General features: G+C 38.4%; 2 protein-coding genes across 2 annotated transcripts in view; both read left to right on the top strand.

Moving 5' to 3' along the window:
• LOC108447296 (neuronal acetylcholine receptor subunit alpha-7-like) overlaps nt 1–11,050 on the top strand; it is a 29,021-nt gene extending 17,971 nt beyond the window's left edge. Inside the window, exons 3-5 of the mRNA XM_017736833.1 lie at nt 3,571–3,615; nt 7,407–7,516; nt 10,824–11,050. Of these exons, the coding sequence (XP_017592322.1) occupies nt 3,571–3,615; nt 7,407–7,516; nt 10,824–10,905 (237 nt within the window). The 3' untranslated portion in view covers nt 10,906–11,050. The remainder of the gene's footprint in view (nt 1–3,570; nt 3,616–7,406; nt 7,517–10,823) is intronic.
• Nucleotides 11,051–12,409: 1,359 nt separating this feature from the next.
• CHRFAM7A (CHRNA7 (exons 5-10) and FAM7A (exons A-E) fusion) lies at nt 12,410–23,444 on the top strand. Its single transcript, XM_017737799.1, has 6 exons — nt 12,410–12,509; nt 13,643–13,810; nt 14,192–14,386; nt 17,118–17,204; nt 17,842–17,951; nt 20,023–23,444. Exons 2-6 carry the CDS (start codon nt 13,756–13,758, stop codon nt 20,539–20,541), a joined length of 966 nt encoding a protein of 321 aa, XP_017593288.1. The 5' UTR covers nt 12,410–12,509; nt 13,643–13,755; the 3' UTR covers nt 20,542–23,444.
• The last annotated feature ends 2,901 nt before the right edge of the window (nt 23,445–26,345 follow it).

Here is a 26,345-nt window from a genome sequence, read left to right as displayed (position 1 = left end):
ATTACCTCTACCTTCAAAAATGAATGAAGGACCATTCAAGTCTCCCGATGTCAGCTACTTTCCCTTCATTAACTGCACTGCCACAAAATACATGACAAACAGCGCAGTAGCAATTTGCCATCTGTCCTCTCAGATCCTGACTGTAGTTACGGATAGAGTAGGCCAAAGCAGCCTCCCACCCACCTCCCACTGTGCCAAGGAAACCTAACTCTCCATTAGCAGGGCTACTTGGCCAGTACTGTCTGAACAGCAAGTATCCTAAAGCAGCTGGCGTGGGGGAAAAACCACACCAATCCAAGTGTGATACGGTGTCTGGTCTCATTCTCTGTTGGGAAGGTTCTCCAACACCTCAGATAATATTGTGAAGCCATTTTTCTTTCCTCCTTTATAGTAGAAAGGGTTTTTAATAGGAGCAACCTTGGTTTTTGTTTTCAAAACACATGAAGTGTTCTCTAAGTGTATACAAAATGAAGTGACAAAAACTGGTGAAGTCCTATGAAGCATTTCAAGCCCACCCATCATCTTATGGGGAGGTAGTGCACAACTCTGATGAGAAGAGTGTTAATGTAGTTTGCTGTGAAGAATTTAAAACAGTGTCCAAAAAACTCTCCTAAGCAGGGAGAAACCCTGCAGGATGTCTCCTGTCACCAGCTTTACCTGGGGATACAGAGAGTGACAAGCCCTCTAAAATAAGAATCTTTCTGCTAGTGATGGGTGAGTCAATCCAGTAATGACTAAAATGTTGGAAATTGTTTGCTCCAATAAACAGTATTAAAAACCCAAAACACTGCTATAAACCAAGCCTCAGCAGGCAATAAAGTTTTTATAGGTGAGGAGCAATGGTAGGATTTATGATTCAAACACGGATGGAACCTTAAATATAGCGATCCAAGTGGAAATTACTTAGTTCATATGTAACCCTCTTTCAGGCTCTAAATGCTTCAAATAACAGAAAGAAACACCATGAAAACAGCATGGGCCATCTTCATGCAGGGCTTGTCTTCACAGTACAAGTTACATTTGAGTCAGTGCTCTCAGAATAGCCTCTTTGAGCTAGGTTTGAGTGAAAGATCACACTTCAGAATAACTCTTGGCTTTCAGAATATGCTTGCAGAATGTCCTGCATGCCAACCTGTGATGGCTCTGCCATGTGCCTGGCAGTGCCTGGCAGCTGAATCATCCTGCCAGCAGCACAGCTGGTTTAAAAGTCTGCTGTCCCCCTCAGCTCTGCTACTTTGAGTGCTCAGTGGTGGCTCTCTAGCCTGGGTCTGTGATCTGCACTGATAGTAGGGCTCCCTCCTGCTACTCCTAAAGTAGTTCATGTGCCTGTGCTGTGGGCTCAGGCTCTCCCAGCACATCCCTGTGGCACAGCATCAGCTTAAGCACCAGCAACACTCTGGCTTCAGTGCAATCTCTGGCTGCTGAAAAGGACTTTTTGAAACATCACTAATTTAAAGCTGAGGCCATTCAAGTGTAGAAAGAGATCACACTGGGAATAAAATGAGAGTTTAACTCAGGATTTAACCATGCAGGAGTACATGCCATTCAGCTAATAGTCCTGAAACAGGCTTCTCACAACACAATGGATTCTGAATTGCTCTGCACCTTTGAGTTGCCAGTTATGCCTGTGCAGAGAAACCGCATAGCAGTGGTGCTCTCAGCTTTGCTCAGGGGCTGAGCTGGGACATTACTTTATAGGAACTTGTCATGTTCACCTGGGACAGCACACAGAGCTCTGAGAAAATACTGTCGAACTTTGGAGGATAAGTTATCATTGGCAGTAATTACATCTCACCTAAAATTGGCTATGATTAATAGAAACATGTAGGTTTTACATGTCCTTAATTGGCAACACTTCTCAATAGCCTTTAGTTCATGATGATGTGAATGATCTCTTAAGGATTGTTTCTTCATTCATGAATTAAATATCCCATGCAAACTACTTTTGTTGTGCTCTAACACTATAAGCAGGTTGTTGAGAGAGGTTCCAAATTAATGTTTATGTGGCTAGAGAATAACAGCTACTATTGTAAATTAATTACTGCTTTGGCTGGCTGACATCTTCAGCAATGCCTTCACCATGCAAATTCAGTGGAGCTTAATAATGGATTTCTGAAACCAAATGGTTAGAGACCTGTTTCCGCAGGATGCCATTTAAATTAGTTGTTCACTTGAGATAGTTTTGAAAAAGGTTCATGGAGGTGATGAAGCAGAAAATAGAGAGGAAAAGTACTGAATGACTAGCTGTGGTCTGTGATTATTTATATTTTTTATTTTACTTTTTGTTTTAAAGCAAGGTAGGAGTGTGCATTTGGGGGTGGACTTTATTCAGGAACATTGGTGACCTTTATCTAAAATCTTTCTATTTGTTTGTATGTTGTACATTTAGTTGTGATTATACACAACCTAGTAACATTGTCATACATTTACTGATGCTGCTCCTCAAAAGGCTTCTCTTGTTTTAAAAATGCCATTGTCCCTTGCAGGGTATTTGATTTTGCATGCTATGTAACTTCCTACTATTGTGCTGATCTAAAATGGCTGCAATGAAAGGTCTCTCAGGAGTTCTTCTTGGTTAGTAGTTCACAAAACAAGAGCAGAAGAGGAAAAATATTGACCTTTAGTAAAGTGTATTATTTTAAAAAGGGTTTTTTTATTGTATCAAATGTGATTAGACATTTTTGGCCATTTTTTGGCATTTAGGAACAACATTTAAGTTCAAGAGTGACAGATGTAAGTTGAGGTCTACACCTATGAACAACTCTGCCAGTTGAGGCTGTACAGGTGACTGAATTTCCTATGACACTTAGACTGTAAATCGAGCTTTGACTGGTGTTGGGACAGGGATTGTGTGCTCAGATTGGAAAATGTGGAATACTGACTGGATACATACTATATTCCATTAGCTTCACACAACCCAGGTGGATACTGCTACGGTACCTCCACAGAAAAAGGTCACAGATATTTTCCTGTGTCTGAGAAGTAAAGAAACTCTACAACTTTAGCATTAAGATGCCTACTCTGTCACCTGAACTTACATCAAATAGTCACAGAAGTCCAGGGGAAAGGCCTTAAAAAAATAATAATATTCTGCCCTGACAAGAGTTTTCTGGTAAAGCTGATGCAACGCTTTTTGTATAGTTCTGCTGACATGAGTGGTGCTACTTGTCTGTTAAGAAGCTCCTCAGAATGGCCTCAACACCCATTGTCTGAGCTTAGCCACACTTTGCTCATTATTTTTTCTACTGTCTGCATATGTCCAGTGGATAAGGTTAATTACTGAGAGGGCTGCTCCTACGAAAGGTGATACAGGCAGCCCCTGCTTTAATCTGCCTTGCCTTTGGAGATTCTTTATTGAAGAAGGGCCCCAGGGAAGAGTATGGCAGAAGGATACCCCCAGGAAACAGTTTGACTGACTGTGGTAATACGAATTGAAATTAAAGTAGCTGTGAAAACTTCTGTTGCAATAAGTAAGTGGCAACAATTCTCATTGCTTTGAAAGGTACTTTAGCACAACTGGCTATTTTATAATAGTCAAATGCATTTTACTGGTATTATCCTTCTTTCCAGGATGAAAAGAATCAAGTATTAACAACAAATATCTGGCTACAAATGGTAAGTTTAGAAACTATGTTTGGTTTTCCCTTCAGTCTTAGAGTTTAATCTGGTGAGGGGTTTGAATTTTAGAAAACTTTCAGGTCTGTAAAAAAAATGAGTTGACTCCTTCTTCCATGTCAGATTTTCTTTCCTACCATTACATACCACAGCAGAGAACTTTGTCCTCATTAACTCATGGCCAGCATTGCTGGGCAGTAGTTAATTTTCAATCACTTTTTAATAAATGAAACAGATAATAGACTGTTCAAGAACTTTATGAGACTGTTTTGAAATTGTTTTCTGTGAAAGGTTACATTATGACTTAGAATTAACAAGGTGCTTCTTAGCATGCTAACTCCTGTGGAGTCCTAATGCATCCACAAACATTTCAACCATAAGTTTGTCATAAGCTCTGCGAAGACAGGGTGACATGGAGTTTTCTCCATCTACAGCAGCATGGATGAGAATTTGCCATTAATTGAATTCCCATCAGTATTACAGAAACGGAACTGTTTGGTTTAAGTAAAGGTTTACAGAAGATTTTTATTATCCCAGACAATCATGCTGCTTCTGCAGAAACTTTATACCTTTCAGTTTCTTTTACCAGCTCATTCAGTTTAAATGCATTATTTTTTCTTTTACTGTAACATTTTCGGTAGAGCACCTCACTTGCACTGATGTAGGCCCTAGGAAACAAATGAAAGACTATTCTGATGACCTGTAAGGATAGCATGGCTGTTCCATTTATACACAAGGAAAATCTGACATGGAAGAAGCAGTCAACTCATGCCTTTTTACAGGCCTGTTGTACAGCAAGATTAAAACTGTCAAATATAATATGCTTTTGGCTTTTAGCTACAGTGATTATAGTTGCTATGATTTCTTACCAGGAAAAGAGACAACAATTCTTACTCAAGAGGCTATAATTTATTTTCCTTCTCTTTTATCTCACATCATCCTTATCTTTTTTGAGATTGTCTTTTTTCCCCCCTAAGAAAATCATTGATTATATTATACATTCTGTATTTCTTTTGATTTATTCACCTGAGCATATACTGGATATAGAGCACGTTAAGACTGCAATGAGCAGCTCACTTGGTTACTACAAAAAAAGTAGCCACTCATCATGGCCTGTGTACACATAAAATAAGTGTTTGCATATTAACTTTCTATTATTGGTGTTCTAGACAGATTCGAAGCATGCTTAAGGCTAACATATGTCATTTTATTATTCTAAATGATCTAAATAAGTTTTTCCCTGAAATCCCTCTCCACTGAATTCCTTGATATGTATGTGTGTATAATCAGCAATCTATCTTAAATACATTTTATGTAATCATCACCAAAATACTTAAATACAAAAAATAACCTGGGAGAAAGGGGAATATAAATCTAGTATTTATACATGCAGACTATTTCATCTGGCCACTATCTCCATGGCAATACTGCTCAGCATAAAAAATCTAAAACTTGATCTAAGTTACAGCAGGAGCCTTGCCTGGTCACACAGGTTGGTACTAACCTAAGCACCCTGAGCTCTTTGCTATTTTAATCCAAATTAAAGGTGCTTCAGCTACAGTAGCTCTAAAGTTAAAGCAAAATGAAGCAGCTCATGCCCTGCTGGATGGGTGAGCACTTTGTACACAAGGCTAACAGAGCAACCGTAAAATCTGCTTAACATTATCTCTAATCCAGACTTGAATATTAAGTTTTCTATTGCCCTTGAATTGTCTTTACGTCACTCAGCATCACCCTGTGCTACAGTGTAGTGGCCATGGTAACTCCTAACGTAAGTTGGGATAGGAAATGATTGGGTATGTTGATATCCAGGATGCATTCAGCTGGCAGTGAGTGCAGCTGCTCTGGCAGCTTCTGAGAGTGAGTCACCCAAAGCCACGAGAGCCACGGCTTTCAATGCCTCAGACCCACACAGCTTATTTGCTTACATTGCTGGCCTTTGGGAAAAACAGATGTATCTTGTCGCCTCAGGACTTCTACATTACACAAAGATAAAGTGTTAAAAAAATACAGTGACGTGTCTACGAGGAAGTTCATGTAAAACAGTTTACTGGGAAAATGTATGTAAAATTTCTGATAAAAGATGAGAAGCAGTTGATCAGCTTACAGAAGCTGTGTATAGATGAACACATGTATCTTAACTAGAAAACTGTAAAAACAAAAACTATGAACAGAGCCAAATAATTGAAGATTTCCATAAAAAACTATTATCATTAAAGCAAAAGGAAAAAGCAGTGCATGACTCAGATCTTTTGTCCAGTTTTGCTACAAGCTCATTGTAAAAAATAAATGAGATAAATATAGAAGCACAGACCAAGAATAAGTATAGTAAACACTTTACAAAAGCTGCATGATGAATGCTATTAGTTGTGTTGAATGCATCAAAATGGTAATTTATGCTGTTGTAAAGGTACAAGAATGTATTTGAATACCAGCAGCATGCAGCTAACTGGGGACTTACTTGGTGTTATCAAACTAAAACTTGCCTATGACAGTAATGCAAGGAATTACATAGACCAGTTTGATGTGAATACCCTATGAGAATGACCAATAACATTTACCTCCACAATACTCACTGGCAATTTATCCTGACCTTAATGTTGATCAAACATTTTCACAAGGACCACTAGACTGAAGGGGTAAGTGTACTACATTTACTCCCCCATTTAAAAGTTTACATTTAAGAAATTAACATTTGGCATTGCAACAGCTTGGTAAATCTGGACAAGTCTTCACTGTAAGTTACATGACGCCTACAGCCAAGCAAAGTTAGCATAAACAAGATAATGTGGAGATAGAAGCACATTATAATGAAGCATAGACATTATAAGAGAAAAATCTGTAAATTTTGTGAAACAAATTGAACTTTATTCTTTATACCCTTGGTGCACAACAGGAACCACCCTAGTATCATGGCAAGTCATTTGCATAGTAAAGAGTTATGTACAACCTCAGTTTCAGGAAAATACAGCAGCTGATGGTACTGTTTCCCTGGAGTGCAGGAGGTAAGCAGCTTGCTGGGGCTGCCACAGTGCTCAGCTGGCTGCAGGCTGGGGCTCTGCTCTTGTTTATGGCTGTGCACCACCATATGGTGGTGGCAGAGTGTGGGATTTAGCAGTGCTGAGCTCAGATCAAAGCCCCACTGGTGCAACTGTGCCAGCCTGCCTGTGACAGCCTGCCTGTGACAGCAGCCAGGGCTGGGCTGAAAGGAGCACAGGCAGCCCCAGGGCAGCCGCCTCTGGCAGGGGAAGCTCCAGCCCGGCAGGAAATTTGTGGGACCGAGCAGTGCTACAGAGCAGCTGCCTCAGAGGTTGCCCAACACCAGGCCCCAGGAGCTGCCAAGACCTTCTACGCTGGCACTAACCTTGTGGCATCACAGTCATCTTCTGTCAGCAGTGAATGCTGGCTGCTCTACTGCATGGCTATTAGCGAGGTACTACAACCTGAGAATTTCCAACAACAGAAAACAAAGTTGTCTATGAAGATAATGGAAGTTACTGTATGAATTATAAAAGCAGTTCAATCCCAAACTGGCACCTGAGACAGTGTGAGCAATAAAACACAAGCACCCCAAATCTCTTCTAGGCTGTTATGTGCACTGCAGCATGAATTGAAAATGAGGGGTTTGAGTTCCATTGAGCTCTAGGTGGCCTAATTCACCCTTTCCAAACATTTCACTCCCTGAAGCTAAACAAGAGAACACCTACTGTTTCAGCCCATCCAGTCCCTGGAGAACTACAGTAAACCAGTGGATGAGATGACCTAACCTACTTTTTGTGTGTATGGCTTAGTACTGGACAGATCATTATCTACAGTGGAATGTGTCTGAATACCCAGGAGTGAAGAATGTCCGTTTCCCCGATGGACTGATTTGGAAGCCCGATATTCTTCTCTATAACAGGTAGACACACTTTTTTTTTGTGTGCACATGTGGGGATGGAGAGAAGATCACAGAATTATAGAATTGCAAAATATCCCATGTTGGAAAGACCTTGAAAGCTCAGCTGCTCCAACCTTTCATGGGAAAGGGAGCCTACATGATGTTTTCTAACACCCTGTCCAAACACAAAGATAAGGCAAGGCAAATGACATAATAATCTCATCAAATTGCCTAGATTTAAAAATAATTTTCCAAAACTTTCTAGGTGTTTGGAATACTGGAAAATTACCAGTCTCCTGTTCACAGAACAGAAGGACATATTTGTAAATACTTTGTGAATAACAACATTGTCCCTACTACCAATTCTAATTGAGTGGCTTTTACGAGATGGTGTTTCATGGTATGGATAGTGATAATTTTCTCTGAAATTTTTTGGTTTAAATGGTTACTGGTGAATTCAAATCTGATATTTGCCTGCTTGTCAGGTTTTAGTTTGAGTTTTGCTACAGACAGGAGAGGGAATTGCCAGGAAGGATCTTTGCATTTTTCCATGTCCAGTTTTGGTGTCGCTCTTTCCTCCTGCTATGAAAATAGCTGGGATATTTGCTGCTCTCTTCAAACTGTTCTGAGTGGGGCCTGTATCAGGGACAGACAGATTGCCATCAGTCCACTGCAGAACCTTTGGCTGACATTGAGAGTTGCTTTGGCTGTACTGTTACGTGGTAGTTCCCATTGTGGAATTTATTTAGTTCAAAATATAAAACGATGAGAGCTGCCTGCTCTATAACAACTTGCCTTTTGCTGCAGTTGTTTTGGGCTTGTGTGCTGTTGCCCAGGTACTGGAAAGAATTTACATCTGTTCTGTACATGTAGCACTGGCTCTTCTGTGGTAGCCAGGGTACATTGTTTCATTGCCTGTGCAGATGACATGAACTTTTTGTCTTCCTGATGGCATTCTTTCCTCTGTTTCTCTGCCATGTGTCTACTAAGAACACACCCTGCTGTGTTTATCAACCTGATCTCCTTTCCCACTTCAGGAGCTGCTTTTTGTTGCAACAAGACCTAGAGAATAGCTGTTCCCAATGTGTCAGCTGCAGTTTTGCTCCCATTTGCCTTTTGGTGTCCACCCCTGTGTTCAATGTTGCAATCACAGGTGCTGTTGAACTGTAATAATGGGATAACAGCACGCAGTGGCAGCACTTGTCAGGCACTGAGGTACTTCTCTGCAGGGCCTGCATTGTGGCATTGCTTCTCCCAGAAGCACGGCTAACGCTGAGTGATCTGAGGTGAGCTCCAGTGCAGTTCACTGTACTCAAGGTAACTGCCTGGCAAGATTACTGCTCACTTCTGGTTTAAGCATGGCAAGCTGTCCACAAACCAGCCTAAAAAACTCTTTCAAATGCTGTGTACACAAAATGGAGCAGCCTGATACCTGAGACAGGTATTTTTTGAAACATTAATCTTAATGTAGTTTTCAATACAAATTTATTTTCTTGAGCAGTTATCCCTAGCTACCTTGATTCCATCAGTGACAGTGTTCTTGGGAGAATCTGACAAATGACACCTTCATTTCCATTGTCCTGATGAATGACACGCTGTGTATGCCATAAAATTGGTACTCTACAACAGCAGTTTAGTGGTTTCCAAAAAAATGAGTTATGACAATATTCTTCCTCATATATATCACATACCTGAGAGAGACTTGCAATATGCATGACAATTTAGGCTTCAGTATTTAAGTATATCCAAAATGAAAGGGTAATATTTTAGACATTAGTAATATTAATATATACATGCTAACTGTAGCTGGAGTGCTTTATAGAATGAGAAGGGTCACAATAACCTGAAAAACTGAAACCCCAATTTTTCTGTTAATACAGGTTTTCAAATCTTTGGATTGTTAACTATGACTCAGTCAGGAAATAATTATTCTACAGTTTCTCTATTGCAAACACATATTTAATCCAAAAATCTTATGCAGAGTTTAGTCAGAGAGCAAAGCTATTTAAAATAGATTCTTATTCCTGTATGAAATTGCATTGGGAATATTATGATGTTCCCTTCTAGTGACATGCCATTTTGAGATAGATGCTTTCAATTTCTATGCTTCACTAGGGATATACATCTGCAGTTACAGAGAAATTAATGAACTATAAATTCACTTTCAATTTTAATGAATGAATGTTTCACTATGTCTTGAGTCCTTACACATCTTGCTGCAGCCTAGTACAGAGAAATTGTGGCAGTTGATTAAATTTTACAACCAGTCTATTGTGGGGAGAGCAGGGCCAGTTCATCTGTAGTTTTTCTGAGGAAAGAAAATCTTGGCCTTTGTACAGATTCCAGGATTGACTGTGTTAGTGTCCTGTGGGCTATCTTCCACTTTTAACTACACTTACTAAAAGTGCTCATTTCTGGTGGAATTTTTTTTCAAATGGCCACAAAGTGTTCAGTACTTCATGGAATGACAAAAATTCTGGAAAGTACGTCTCATTCTAACAGTTCCATTTTTCCAGTTTTATAAACCTGAGGTTAGGTCCCAACAGGATTCTATCTTCTAGGTACAGCTTTGTCATCTCAATGTACTGTAATCACTATCTGCTTTCAAGTGCTTATACCCTGAAGAAGAACGGTAGCAGAAATGGTTTTCTATCATTACATTTCTGTCCAGTCTCTTCAAGCAGAGTCTTAGATACTTGGTGCATTTCCAATTGAAGCAGTGCATTTCAAAAAAATGATTAGAAGCACAGCATAGAAAAACACGTGCTCCTTTTTCAGAAAAAAAGATTTTCATATTTGAATCTGAGTACCACTTGATACTCTTTTAAGAATGTGCCTATGAAAGGCAAAGTCATGTGGCAATGCAATCAAGGTTCCTTGATCACTTGTGTTCTTGGGAAAATTCTGTTTTTGCCAATTACCAGAAACAGCAGCAAGGTCTTAGAAGCAACTCCCTGGTGTTTAACTGCCCTCCGCTCCAGAGGAAGACAACAGAACCTAGTCTAGGAGTCATTAATTTCCACTTTACAAGTAATTTGTGTGGCATGGATATTTTTACATCCTAAATTTGACTACTTATTTGAATTCCATCATGTAACCCTTATTAGTTTGAAGTCAAAGCAATTATTTGTCTAATACAGAAGCTTGTTGGAGGACTTTAGGTCTGGTTTTCTAAGGAAATGAGACTTACGCACCTGTGTGCGTGCACACCTGTGTAAATGTGTGTGTGATCTTGCTGCCCTTCTCCCCAGTATCCTCTACCAAACTTGGCAGTGCACTCAGTAGAGATCTTTGCAGCATCAGTTTCTTACAAGTATCACAAAAACAGGGAGCCAAGATGTGGAAGGAGAAGAATTAGAGCTTCAGCTGGGAGAGGAACTGCAACACAAACTGGGAGAAGCCAACCATGAGCTGTGAAGCTGAAGGAGTGGCCTGCACTGGTTCAATGGCCTTAGAACTGAACTGCCTTTTCCCCTCAGCGTGCTAGAATCAGGCATCATACATACACAATACTGAGACTTCTCTGCTTCTCTTCAAAGTTCGAATTAAATACTTGCAAGTATTTTCAGTACTTGTGAGCCTTCTGCTCACCACAGGACGAAGTGCAACTCCAGATGGGCAAGTAATTATTTGGATTTAGCTTTTTCTTGTCTGCATATTTCACAGACCAGCCCAGATATTTTTTAAAATCTAAGTTCTTCAAATACATAAGGGGAAAATTAAAAGCAAATTAAAAAATTCAAATTAAAAATGTCTAAAATAACAGTTGCTTTATTTTAGCTTCTGAGATATAAAAATTGCATCAGAATAGATCAAATATTAGAGTACTCTTTTCAAAATATTTCAATAAGGGGTTTTCTGCTAATAAACACCTTTTAATGACTTGATTTTCTGCTAGAGTTATGAATATTTCACTTTATGCCCATCTCAGATTTTTACTCTATTTTTCTGATGATGTCTTAAAAGGTGATTAGAAAATTATGAGATACTGAACCACTAATACACAAAGAGACATCAGAGACTTGTCTTGTTCCAATCAATCTAGAGATGGACAGGTTTTCAAAGTTCAGATTGCTGCAAGAATCCAGACTCTGAGGCTTGTGTGACTCCTCTGCCCTGCCCAGCACAGCTGGCTCTGCCTTTGCCTCGTGTGCCAACCCACCCCACAAGGAGACAGGTTGGAGATTACAAACAGTACAACAAATACAGTAGCCTATGTCTCATTGTGCTTCCCATATAGAAGTTCTTAAAATGTTCATGCCTGGTAAATTCCTGGGACATAGTGCCTGATATAGTTGAGATATTCCTTGGCAGTAGCTGCCAATTCATAATTTGGAGCACTCTCCAAATGACATTGTAATTCTTCTAGAGACTTGTAAGGATAGCACCACTACACTGACACCTTGAATAGGGCTGCCTTTTTTTTCTTCCGGTCTGAACCCAGTTTGTGGGTTCTGAGGTAGGTAACGAAGGCTGGAGCTGCATTGAAGAGTCTCATGTATGACATGCAGTAATAATGTTCACCCGTGCAAAGAGGTAGGAAGGCACAGGCACTGGAGTATCCATCTCCTCGTATCCATTAGCTGCTGTTAACATAGACAGCAAGAGAACAGATCTCCCTGTACAGTTGCTTGAGAAGTTTTTAAAAAGTGCTTACTTTCCAAATAGAAATCAATAGAGTCAAGGCACTATAATGAATCTAGTGGGCAGGTGAGCAGCAAGAATGAGGTGGCTCACCTTCAGTTACAGTTCTTAATCAGAACCAAACCCAGAAGTATCAGACCAGTTACTCTGAGGCCACAGAAAACTGGTGACAGGGAAAAAGCTGTCAAGTTTTTGGGGTGACATAGTCCTTTAATGAGAACAGACTTGTCTCAGACATTCTTCAGCCAGTCAAAGAGCAAATAACCCATTTTGTTTTTCCCTTGTTCTAGTGCTGATGAAAGATTTGATGCTACTTTTCACACTAATGTTTTAGTCAATTCTTCAGGACATTGCCAATACCTGCCACCAGGTAGGCTGTTTGCATGTCATAAATTTTGACAGATTACTTATGTGTGGTGTGGTTTCAAATTTGCCATAAATTCTCTTATATTTTATTTGTAGAGCTAGCATAATCTGATAGATGTAAGCCTAGATGCATTATGGTTACATGGTTAACACCTTTGCATGGAAGCCACTATAAAAGATACATGTTTTATTACAATTATGTAAATTCTTCTGTCATAATGCACAATTTCAGAAGTTTAGAAGTACTTACTCTAAAATGATATTGTTTGTTAAAATCATGGTAATGCCTCAATAAATTTTTATTTTAGTGTTTCTTTTATTAATATGTAACTTTACAGTAAGATGCTTCGTAACATCTTGGATGCATTTCTATTTGAAATGATTCACTGAGTGCTTCATCAAAACAATTTTTAGTCTGGATATATAGCAGTGGAGCACTGTTTCTGTTCCCCAACTCAATTAGCATAATCACTAGAATTAACTCTTCCTAGTATCAGAGTTTTGCAAACTACAGCAGTAGAGCCAATGCTTTCCAGACAAATTAGGTTTTCTGCCTAAGATCTCCAGAGGATTTCAGGGGTTTGCCTCTTCATTTAAGATGCTCTCTTGATTTAAGATGTTCCATTTGGTGGGGGATTTTCAATTCAATTCTGAAAGCTGCTGAAGGACAGGGTCTGACTCAACAAGTGAAAAATAAGAAGCTAGATTTCCTGAGTAAATCAAGAGCATATAAATCTAATAATACAGCAAATAATATTTCAGAATTTCTTATAATTCAGGATTTCTTGCTTTAGTCAGTAAAAGAAATATAAACAGATTACATATTCCGCTTCATTTCTTTCTGAAATACTGTATCTAGAAATCTGAGTTCTTCTCTAAATATTCTTCCATTACGTGCCAAAATGGAAGAGTATCTTAAAAAATAGTTAATAACATCAAAACATTAATGGTACAGTTCTTTCCCTTTTCTATGACTGACTTTTGCTCTTTACATGTCAAGACATGACTGAGATTAAATATGCCTTACAAGTGAAAAACAGAAGGCACAATGTAGAAAAAATGCTGGTTACAAAATGTACATGAAATTATGTGGAACAAGCATTCAAATTAAGTGTTCTTGTTTAAAATCTCACCTAGGCATATTTAAAAGCTCATGCTACATAGATGTGCGCTGGTTTCCATTTGATGTTCAGAAATGTAAGCTGAAGTTTGGATCCTGGACTTACGGAGGCTGGTCCTTGGACTTACAAATGCAAGAAGCAGATATATCTGGCTATATTTCAAATGGAGAGTGGGACTTAGTAGGTGAGCTCTTGATTCCTTATTTACACTGTGAACTTGCAGCCTTGTCTCCACTGCTGAAATGGATGGAATAACAACTGGGGAATGAAGACAGAAGTTAAATTCATAAATGACCTAGCCAGTAGCATTTGAAACTCTTGAGAACAGATCTGAGATACAAATCAACATTAAAAAAAAGACAAATTTGCTGCTTGAGTTCTGCAAGTATCTTTTATCTGATTTTCCTTTATCATCTGAGAAAAAGTGGGAATTAAGCTTAAAGAAGTAGTTTTACATGTAGTAAAACTTGGAAAGCTAAATTTATCCTTTTAAAAAATAAATGCTACATAATATACAGTTTATTCACATTAATTTCTGGTTTTCTTCCTCTTTTCTCCTTCACAGGAGTTCCTGGGAAGAGAACTGAGAGCTTTTATGAATGTTGCAAAGAACCCTACCCAGATGTAACCTTCACAGTTACCATGAGACGTAGGACTCTTTATTATGGACTCAACCTCCTTATTCCTTGTGTCCTGATATCGGCACTTGCTTTGTTAGTTTTCCTGCTTCCAGCAGACTCGGGAGAGAAGATATCACTAGGTAAAGTATTAATAGGATATTGTAAATGTGACTAAAGCAAAAGAAGTTGTCCTTTTAAAATTTCTTTTTGAACAGTCTTAGGCAGGAGGAATAGTTTGTGTGTCCTGTTCTGACTCATGAGCTATTTTTAGTGTTTGATGCTGACCAGCAGAGGCATAAACAATTCCCGAATACCTTCCTTAAGAAGCAGGCTTTCATTTTGACATTTATTTGCTGAATCTCACATTCATTAGGTAAAGCTTAAGTTTACAAATACACATTTGAATACTTTAACATTGAATTCCTCTTCATGCTTCCTTTTAATATTGAGTTGTATTAAGAGCCCATAGTGCCTTCTCAGAAAGATTGATTCTAATTGCTCCTATTGTACTTTTTATAGTGAATTTTAACTCAAATATTGGTTTGTGAAACAAATCTGATCTTGAGTACTTATCTTTAAGATGGAGTTTAAATATGTGAGCAAACCTTTTGTCCCATACAAAATTCAAATGAACTGACTTCTACTAATTAAACATTGCTGTTTAAAGATAGAAACAAAACTGACATGCGGAATATGGTTTAATTGAGTAATATCCTTCCTAATCAAGTTGAACCTCACCATATTTTAAGATGAATTCTTTGTTCCTAAATCCTTTCCCACCTGACAATGACTCTTTATTGCTTAAGTCTAGTTCTGAGAAAAGAGTAAGGCCTTTTTCCAGAAAGACGGGAACTCATCACTGAGCAATGAAAGTCAAACTCCAAAACCCAACAGTCAAGACTGCTTGGGCATAACCCCCTGCGGAACCCAACAGTAATATCAAAGGATACCAAAGTTTGTCCAAGGCAGCAAATCTGCTTTTGAGGAAATTTATGTATTACACCACCTGTAGCTTCCATGACAACTAATCAAGTGTCACATGCTCAAATACTCAAATTCACACCATGTTTCTAAAGCTAACACAGTGCTTTGATTTGCCTCAGCTAATTAGCAGATGATGATAGAAGTTACAAGGATGTAAAAATATCCACGTCTGTGCAAGCATTGGCACCACTTTGGCAGCACTGCTCCCCTGAACTTGAGGCAGTACAAGGAAGGACAGGATACAAATCAACATTAAAAAAAAGACAAATTTGCTGCTTGAGTTCTGCAAGTATCTTTTATCTGATTTTCCTTTATCATCTGAGAAAAAGTGGGAATTAAGCTTAAAGAAGTAGTTTTACATGTAGTAAAACTTGGAAAGCTAAATTTATCCTTTTAAAAAATAAATGCTACATAATATACAGTTTATTCACATTAATTTCTGGTTTTCTTCCTCTTTTCTCCTTCACAGGAGTTCCTGGGAAGAGAACTGAGAGCTTTTATGAATGTTGCAAAGAACCCTACCCAGATGTAACCTTCACAGTTACCATGAGACGTAGGACTCTTTATTATGGACTCAACCTCCTTATTCCTTGTGTCCTGATATCGGCACTTGCTTTGTTAGTTTTCCTGCTTCCAGCAGACTCGGGAGAGAAGATATCACTAGGTAAAGTATTAATAGGATATTGTAAATGTGACTAAAGCAAAAGAAGTTGTCCTTTTAAAATTTCTTTTTGAACAGTCTTAGGCAGGAGGAATAGTTTGTGTGTCCTGTTCTGACTCATGAGCTATTTTTAGTGTTTGATGCTGACCAGCAGAGGCATAAACAATTCCCGAATACCTTCCTTAAGAAGCAGGCTTTCATTTTGACATTTATTTGCTGAATCTCACATTCATTAGGTAAAGCTTAAGTTTACAAATACACATTTGAATACTTTAACATTGAATTCCTCTTCATGCTTCCTTTTAATATTGAGTTGTATTAAGAGCCCATAGTGCCTTCTCAGAAAGATTGATTCTAATTGCTCCTATTGTACTTTTTATAGTGAATTTTAACTCAAATATTGGTTTGTGAAACAAATCTGATCTTGAGTACTTATCTTTAAGATGGAGTTTAAATATGTGAGCAAACCTTTTGTCCCATACAAAATTCAAATGAACTGACTTCTACTAATTAAACATTGCTGTTTAAAGATAGAAACAAAACTGACATGCGGAATATGGTTTAATTGAGTAATATCCTTCCTAATCAAGTTGAACCTCACCATATTTTAAGATGAATTCTTTGTTCCTAAATCCTTTCCCACCTGACAATGACTCTTTATTGCTTAAGTCTAGTTCTGAGAAAAGAGTAAGGCCTTTTTCCAGAAAGACGGGAACTCATCACTGAGCAATGAAAGTCAAACTCCAAAACCCAACAGTCAAGACTGCTTGGGCATAACCCCCTGCGGAACCCAGCAGTAATATCAAAGGATACCAAAGTTTGTCCAAGGCAGCAAATCTGCTTTTGAGGAAATTTATGTATTACACCACCTGTAGCTTCCATGACAACTAATCAAGTGTCACATGCTCAAATACTCAAATTCACACCATGTTTCTAAAGCTAACACAGTGCTTTGATTTGCCTCAGCTAATTAGCAGATGATGATAGAAGTTGCACTGTTACAAGGATGTAAAAATATCCACGTCTGTGCAAGCATTGGCACCACTTTGGCAGCACTGCTCCCCTGAACTTGAGGCAGTACAAGGAAGGACAGGAGTAGCACCAATGTGCTGGAGCAGGGGTACAGTGGCACTGCATTTTGCAGAGAGCACTCCTTCAGATTAATTTTGTTTCTCTCCCTGTTGTAATTAAAAGCTACTGATATGCTTTCACACTTTATCTTTCAGGTATAACAGTTTTATTGTCTCTCACTGTCTTCATGCTGCTTGTGGCTGAAATTATGCCAGCAACATCTGACTCTGTGCCCTTAATTGGTAAGCTTTTATTCACTTGGATTTTTTTAGCAAACAAGGTGCAGTGACTTTGCACAAAGGCCAGCAATTAAGGCAAATCACCAGCTGTACAATGGATGACTGCAATTGAATTAGAAAAATATTGCAAATTGATTAGAGGCTCTGATGGGTGCTCTCTACTCTGAACGAAATAAGAGAACCTATGGGTATTTGGGGAAAGCGTAAGAGAGTCTATTTTCCATGGAAGAATTTGTTGCAATTTTGACACAATTGGCCAGATTGTGTTCTATATTCCTAATTCCAATTAGGAATACAGAGCTAAACTTAATTACATCTTCCTACCGTAATTGTTCAAACAAAAAGAGAAACTTTTCAAAAAAAGTACTAGCCAATCTCTGTAATAATACTGAAAGAAAATTAGAAGGCAGCCCGTGTCAAGGTTTCTTAGAAAAGGCAGGTGCTTAGTTCCACAAAAACAACAGCTAAAAGCTGGCTATCCCCTCAAAATAATGTCTGATCTTTCTGCTGTTGAGAAATCTTTAAAAAGTACCTAGAGCACTGGACAAAGAACTAAATGCTGTGAATGCATACATAAACACCCCTTATTAAGGCTATATCAGCCAAAGTATGTTCCTGTAATTATCTCTTTATTTTGCAGCTCAGTATTTTGCCAGCACTATGATTATTGTTGGTCTTTCTGTTGTTGTCACTGTTATTGTTCTACAATACCACCATCATGATCCAGATGGAGGAAAAATGCCTAAATGGGTAAGGTTTGATTGTCCTTCACTATCCATTGCATAAATGTACAGCTCAGGGATGTGATAGAGTAGCCAGTGGCCCATGATTACTTGTAACTCTTAAAAACATATAAATACTTCCCAGGCATTTTGTTTGGAAAAGAAGTTTCACCAGAAATGAGGTGTCCAGATATGTTTCGTGTGGTTGGTTTTTTAGAAAATGTGTGTGTGTGAGAGAGAATGGATATACCTCCACTAATTTCTCATATCCTTCAAAACAGCTACATGCAATTCAGGATTTTGTTAAAACCTAAATATATAAATGAAGGTGATTTTCAAATAAGAAATTTCCAGATGTTAGAAGTGAACCAGGTAGAAGAAAAGAGTAAGATGCTGATGGAGATGATAAATGCATGAAATGCACTACTCTCGAGGTGCAGCTGTGCAGCTGCTACATACTTAGCTGTTGTCCATACAGTAACATACATAGCCTAGGAAGCATTTGTTAAAGATGCTGTTAAAGTGGAACTTGATCTGAAAATCTCTGTTCAAGAGGATCTGTAAAGTGCAAAGAATGAAAATATTTTTTCTAAGCACATAAGACTTTTAAAAATAATGTCCTTCTATGAGGGGTGGTTTTTACAGAGAATATTATGCTGATATCAGATGACTACACACTGCTGTCATCAGCTAAATGTCCCCTCCTTCGACTTCACCCAGTTCACGGCAGCATCAGGCATTTCTGAAGATGGAAAGACCTTTCTCCTTTTTTTTCTCTCTAGAACAATGAGTTATTATTATCCTTACTAGCTGGAAACAATGTGCATACAGCAGTGCCCTGAGGACAAGAGATAATGAGATATTCCCTGGCCTGTTTGGGGGTGGTGACTTTAAAATAAATTTCAGTGAAGAGAATAAAAGGCAGATCTCTTCAGACGTGTGTTTGATGACCTAAAGGGGACAATATTTAGTACTGAGCCAAACATTCTCAGAAAACAGAGTACTTGAGGTTGAGGAGTGAGCTGTAGGATTGAGAAGCTGAAGTCCAACAAACATTTTTTTGGACACTGGTGGATTTTGGATTAGGCCGTCAGGTAATGGAATATTATCCTTCTTGGTGAAGCTTGATAGCATAAAAAAAGTAATAGGGCAAGATCTGTCTCTGGCTGGGATATTTGCGTGGATATAATATCTACTCTGAGTAACAACCTACAGTCAGAATAAATGGACCAAATCTAATATTAGTTATAGGGTAAGATTTACTTATTGTATGATACAATAATATTTCATTAGAACTCTGAGAAAGAAATGCTGGAATGAGCTCTTAAAATCTGATTTAAATAAATTACAGAAGCTTTCATTTGAAGTGAATGAAAGTCTCTGGCTTTCCTTCACTTTCTGTAAAGCTGGATTAAGGCAATGTGGAAAACAGTAAAATTATACACACAGATTAAATCTGCAAAGTATTTTTTTTTAAATCGAAGTAATTTTCCCATATTTTCTCCATGTTACATCCAGATCTCTTTTCTAAAATCTGTCATCAACTGTTGTGAACACAATATGAGAACAGAGCCATAACATTTTAAAGCTCGGTAGTCCAGTCCAGTCCAAAATCTGTTTCAGCAACCCCACCCAAACAGTAATGGCATATGAATTTAATATTAGAGCACAGATAAGAGAAAAAATAATTGTAACTTTATTGACTACCATCCAAAGCAGTGCTATTAAGACTATTAAAAAGTAACTCTTCTTCAGTAAGGGTTTGGTTTGGTCTAACCCATGGTTTCTAGTAAAGGGGGAAAAGGCTGCCATGTCACTGTTCAAGCATCAGGAAGAATTAACACTATGGACACTCCCATCTGAGGAGGGGGGAGTCCCAGTACTAATAGTCAGCCTGAGGCAATAAACATCACTGGTAGAATAAGAAAACAACCCCAGTGATTGGTAAATCAATCAGCTGGAAAACTCCAGCACCATTTTCTAGAACTCTGTGCAGGCTAAGCAGACACCATGGATCAGTCACCCCAGCTGCCTGAATACCAGCAGCACCAAAGACTGACTGTGTGAAGAGATGCTTATTCTCAAAATTTTTCTTTCAGACACGAATTATCCTTCTGAACTGGTGTGCTTGGTTTCTGAGGATGAAAAGACCAGGGGAAGATAAAGTGCGTCCTGCCTGTCAACATAAACAGCGTCGCTGCAGCCTGTCCAGTGTGGAGATGAACACTGTGAGTGGACAGCAATCCAGTAATGGGAATATGCTGTACATCGGGTTCAGGGGGCTGGAAGGGGTTCACTGCACGCCCACCACTGATTCAGGTGTGATCTGTGGGAGGATGACCTGCTCACCAACAGATGAAGAAAACCTGCTGCACAGTGGCCACCCCTCTGAAGGTGACCCAGATTTGGCTAAGATTTTGGAAGAGGTCAGGTACATTGCAAACCGATTCAGAGACCAGGATGAAGAGGAAGCCATTTGCAATGAATGGAAGTTTGCAGCCTCTGTAGTGGATCGGCTCTGCTTGATGGCCTTTTCAGTCTTCACAATCATTTGTACAATTGGTATTTTAATGTCAGCACCAAACTTTGTAGAAGCTGTGTCTAAAGATTTTGCTTAACTCCTAACTAAAACCTGCTTCTCTGAATGGTATGTAGCAAATAAGAATGTGAGGTCTTTTGATCGCTTGTTTTTAATGAGTATAGTGCTTCTCATTGTCTACTTTCTTTTGCCCCCCTCTCTGGTCCTGAGTTCCTTTTGGAAGAGTGGCACCATTTCAGCAGGGAATTCAAGAGTCCCTCTCTGGGCTGTGTCTGTGCAGCTCCTCCAAGCACTCTTTTGTGAAAAATGCCAAGTGGCTGCAATTCCCTTCAGAATGACAGGGTATTGCACCACCATCTCTTACACATGTTCGAACTGGCTGTTACAAAATAAGAGGTAGGCAGTGCCAGAAATGTTACTTCTTCCAGACTTTGTTATAAAGGACAGCACAGTCCATCTTAACTATTTGAATGAGTGATGGCAAACACTATGTTTAGGAGAGGATTAAATCCAAATGGCTGCTCAAACAGAGAAAAGGGAGAAATATACGTAGCTCTTCAGCTCCTCACTCACACCCAGTCAGTCTGTAACTCCCTCCATGCACTTTGCATACAACATATATGACTCTCAGAATTTTGAATTTGTCTGAGACACTAGAAACCTGAAAGTTCAGAGGATGCACTACATAACTTGTCCTTCCATATCTTTCTGGATTTGACCTAGAAATTTGTCTTGAATTCTTAAACAGGCTTCACAGTAATTGTTGCAGTGTTGACTACTTCTTCCTTCTCCCCAGAAAGGCATTCTTTCAACTGATAACCATTTTAACTATCAAAAAGAAAACCAATTGATTTAAGATGCCTTCATCATGACTTGTTTAAAAAAACCCAACCCCCATGCTTGTCTCTTTACTGTTAACCAGATTCCAGTGTGGAAAAAGTAACTCAATGTCTTGTACAGGCTTAAGCATAAATGAAGAATCTAAAGCAAAAAAAGCCATTAAATCCTGAGATCAAGGTTTTCATTTAAAAATTAAGTGTTTGATCTGTTGTATACTTAGCCTTTTATAGAACTCTTTCTGTTGAGTCAACGTAATATTGTCTTCACAAGAAAATGGCACCTTTTCTGCTCAGTCTATATCATCAGATGAGTACTAATGAATAATAAAGCTTCTTGATTCTGATATAAACTATTAACTGTATAAATACATATTTATATATACACACTGCATATACATTCAGGGAAATGCAAATTCTCCTAAGTCTAGACAGACCTTTGCAAAGGCAAAATAGTAGTTCAGCATTTTATCTTATTTTTGATTCTGAAATTCTCTTGTCAAAATATGCTTAGTTTTGATGTCACTTTGATGTCTGAATGAAAAGGGCTGAGCTGAGAATACCAGGACCTGAAACTCTGTGCGTACAAAACAGCTGAGAATTAGTCCCTTCCTAGCACACCAGTGTTCCTAACCACTGCTGTAAGTGGTAAAAGATGTGAGAGAGGATTATTTTAGCATTGGCTGCTTCCTTTATCCTACAGAATCTAAATTTTTTGGCTGAGGTCTTCAGAAACACAAACAGAGGCCTGTTGTTGTACCATATTTTTACTGTGAAATAAACTCAAGGCCTCAGTTTATCTCTTAAGATCGATTAAAATAAAGTGGCTGAAATGCTTATCCTCCCTAGGTAACAATTTCCTTCTCAGAGTCTGCTCCCTTGAAAGCAGAAGAATCAAATTTCATGTAAAGCAAGCCCAGAGTTGCCCCAGATACCATTCTTCAGCTGATTGAACATCTTATACAAGCACCTTTGTGCCTGAGATAGGGCAGGAGGATTGAAGGGAAGGCAGGCTATTTCTCAGTTTGTGAACTGTGTTTTCCTGAAGGTGCATTTAGAATCTCACACTGCAAAGACATGAGCAAAACATTCAAAACCTTCTTGTAACTTCATCCTGAAACCATGTGTCAGAATTACTTGTGAAGAAGTTATGTTTTCCGGAACAACTATTAAGAATAAGCCATGTAATAATTCGTGCAAGTAGTTTCTGGATTGCATATGAATGGGAAACTATGAATGCAAACTCTGAAATGTGAGTTTTGTTCATTTGTGAATAACGGCACATATCACCTGGCATGTGCTCCTCTTCTGGGTAATCTTTCTAGGCTAGGCTTCCTGATAAGAATGTTGATTTGCATTGGTATTTTTTCTTGCTGCAAGTATCCCTAAATAGCTATGTAGTGTGTTCCATTTAGGCTTTGTAAAGTTCTGGGGTCCTCTTGGAGAATAGCTTTTCAAAGAAAAATATGAAGACTTTTGAGGACTACCTTGCACAATGGGACACAACTATTGCAATCATAGTACATGATGCATGTGGTATAGGAAGCATGAGAGTCCTCCTCTTTCCACCCAGTTCTGTTTACAGTATCTGTAGAAATCATCTTTCTGAATATAGGAGGATGGAGAAAGCAAGTTACAATTTGACAGTAAACTTCATCTTCAGTGACAGACATGCCTACCCTTAAAAACAGGAGAGTTTGGCCTTACGTGAAGTCCTGCCAGAGTCTGTCACAGTGAGTTGGTAACACTGTCAGAGAACTCCAGGTGCTGACAAAGGGGCTGTGAGAAACCAGCATTCTGCCCACACTGCCTTTATCATTGGCAGGGTGAACGAAAATGCACCATGGGGACAAGGGAACCCTCACTTTCCTACCATTGACACAACCTGTAAACATTTGGTAATAAGTTTATTATACATTCTAAATATAAGAGCAACTCCTCCATTATGTTATTTGGCACCTTTGAGTTAAATTTTCCTATAACTGAGCTGAGCAAAATCGGTGTGGTTCTTGTCAACTTGTGTGTGTCCTAAATATATTTGTGTATGCAAACAATATTTTGATCTAAACGCTGTGAAAAAAATATTTATTTACAATTCTGGGCATAGAGATGGAAATTAAATACTCTATACAGTATGTGTATACAATATTAAAGACTACATATTGATGGTAAAAATCTGTTATAATCTTAAAGAGTCCAGAGAGAGAATAAGAAGTGGTTCACCACAACTTAAGCTATGACTTACCTGACAAATTCAAAAGCTCACTCTAGAGCTCAGGTGTCATGTACAATACTATGTGTGAACAATGTATATTACTTTTTCTGTTTTTATATTGAATTGTATTGAATATTTAAAAGACTTTTTAATATTTTAAAAAAATTATTTAAGTGTTAATGCCAAAAAGGTTCCAAACATAAAATTTTAAAAAGTTAGTTTTAAATACAGATAAATTATTTAAAAAGTATTTAAAATATTAAATTATTTTATATAGGAATTGATAATACAATGTAAGAATTTTTTAAAAGATTTTAAATTCTCTTTACATTCTCTAGCTGCAGGATATAGTCTCAGTTCACCTGTGACAATTCAACTCTTCACCTTCTTTAGCAAGACAAGAAGGTAAACCAAAGCCCCAGATTTTCTTTCCTTTGTTTTACTATTTTTTACATTAAGAAACATTGCAAAAAGGGCATTAGAAAGAGATGTTACATCTGTCAGGTACTGATTGTCATATAAGTAACTCAATACCTTTTCAGTCCAGTACAAATAAAAGATTTAGATCAAGAGACTTTTGATTCTTTTTCATTTTGCTAAGATGGAAACAAACTCAAGTGGTAGAAAACAGGAATAGCCATCAAAGGAAGAAAGATGTCTTTGGCTATATCAATCTGGGATGACAGAGTTCTTTGATTATTAAATATACATTCATATCCTCTTGCCAACGCGTCCCACACCGAACATATATTACTTCAGTCTTACATAAGCGATCAAAGTTAACTGAGTAGGACTGGAATACCGTGTAAATTTTGGACTGGCCTCAATGCCATTATTAATTTATTTTTTGAAGTTTAACACAGAAGAGAGAAAGAACAAATCCATACCAGCTGAATAAATAGTTTTGCCAGCTGCAAAGTTTGTTTGTTGGCTACTGTTGAAAAAATATCTAATCAGCAGACTATCCCTCAGATGAAAAAGGATGTGTCAGTGTAGTGTTTTGCAAAGAGATGAGTTGTTCTGCCCACATGCTGAAACAGCTTCCTATCTTTACAACACCCCACTGAGCATGTGCCAGAAGTGAAAAATCAAGGGTTGCTGAACCCAAGACTTTATTCTCTCTTCATGCTTCCCTAAGTAAGGAACAGCTGATAAAGACCAGTTTGGTCCAGGTCACCACAGGAATCATACAAGCCGTAGTTGTTACTGAACCCAGGCTGGCCCTGGGGAAGAGCTGCCGTAGTCGCCATGTCAGATATTCAAATATCTGCTCAAGTGAGGCTCGTGCTGGTGCTGCTCACTCTGCCAGCGTGCTCCACCCTTCTCCTCCAGTGCTGAGGAGCAGGACAGTCTGTGTCACACTTACTGCTAGACTTCAACTGGGCCAACAGGTTCAGTTTAACACACACCAGGCAGGTTCCTGGCACTGTCTATGGACCCACCATCACACACACTCCATCTTGGAAGCCTCTGTGAGCGGGGATTAAAATCAGAGCACTGTGTGCTCCTGCTCTCAGGCATCTGGGTGGTTCAGATGCAGACTGAGAGCTGCTGGGGTTTGGGAGCTTATTCATGAGCAGACCCAATGGCATTGCCCTGTGGGTGGGAATGCCCATCAGAGCACTGGGTCTTGTGACTATAGAGATTAACAGTATCAGCCATCCAGTTTTAATCCTCAGTGTATCAGGATGTATTTTACTTCAAGAATACTGATTTCTTAGTCTAACCTCATCTTAAAAAAATCAAAGGCTGTAAACAGAATCTTCATTTACAACAAATTTAAGCTGGTAATCAAACAGGATCTTAACAGCACTACAACCACAAATGAAAGCCTTCTACTGTTATCTTTTTTTTTTTTAGCATTGCTTCTGCTGCTTAAGAGAAAACCTTAGCATTTATGTAACCTTGATTTATGCTATTAAGCAATTTGCAGATGATGGCATAGAGAGAGAATAAACAACAATCTCACACTCCAATGAACACATTCAAAACTGCAATTTATTCACAGAACATGAAAGTATTCTGAAGTAGTCTGAAACTTAGCATCAGTGAAAAGATATCACTAGTAAATCACCAGGCTTTCAGAGCTGCAGTCAGTGACTTGTCCCTGTAATGATGCTATACAGGAGTAACAGTTTAAACTTCAAAATAATTTGAACTATCTACTTATTTTTACCTTTAAAAACCCCTAACAAAACCAAAAGCCAGCAGAAATTTAACAACTGCAACATGATATACTGCTACTCTGGAAAATGTGTACATCTGTAAAGGCTTTCCTCTTAGCTAAACAATTAAGGACATAACCCAATGCCTCAGTGCCTATGTAAGGCAGAGAAATCTTTCTACTGAGTCTGAAATTCTGGGATCAAGATCATATTCAACAAACCTCACAGTTATAATTTATGTATTATTCTGCTTCATGGTAAGTATGCAAATGAATAAGAATAAGCCAAATATTAAATATTTGTATTAAATTTGTTTTAGGCTAAAGAAAAAAATCTGCATCCCAGAGCGAGGATATACATACAACATCCCTAAGACAATATTATCTTACCTCTCAGTGTACATGTATTACTGTGAAATATTTCAATAATAACTTTTTTCAATAATAACTTTTGTTCCTATAAAATAATTCCAGTTTGAGATTGCTTTTGCTAGCACAGCACATTCACTGCTCCCTGTCCTTCTTCCAAATTCTGGCCACATGAAACCTAATCAGCCGACTATTTTGATCAGAAGAAATGTTACAGGACTGACATTCAGAAAACCTGTGTTTTACCCTTGACTTAAATTTTCTGACTTGTCAAAAGAAAATTTGACATTATTATGCCA

Source organism: Corvus brachyrhynchos, unplaced genomic scaffold, assembly GCF_000691975.1.
Source record: "Corvus brachyrhynchos isolate BGI_N302 unplaced genomic scaffold, ASM69197v1 scaffold200, whole genome shotgun sequence".
Lineage (NCBI taxonomy): Eukaryota > Metazoa > Chordata > Aves > Passeriformes > Corvidae > Corvus > Corvus brachyrhynchos.
Note: the sequence above shows the minus strand (reverse complement) of the source record. Positions and strands in the feature narration are given on the sequence as shown.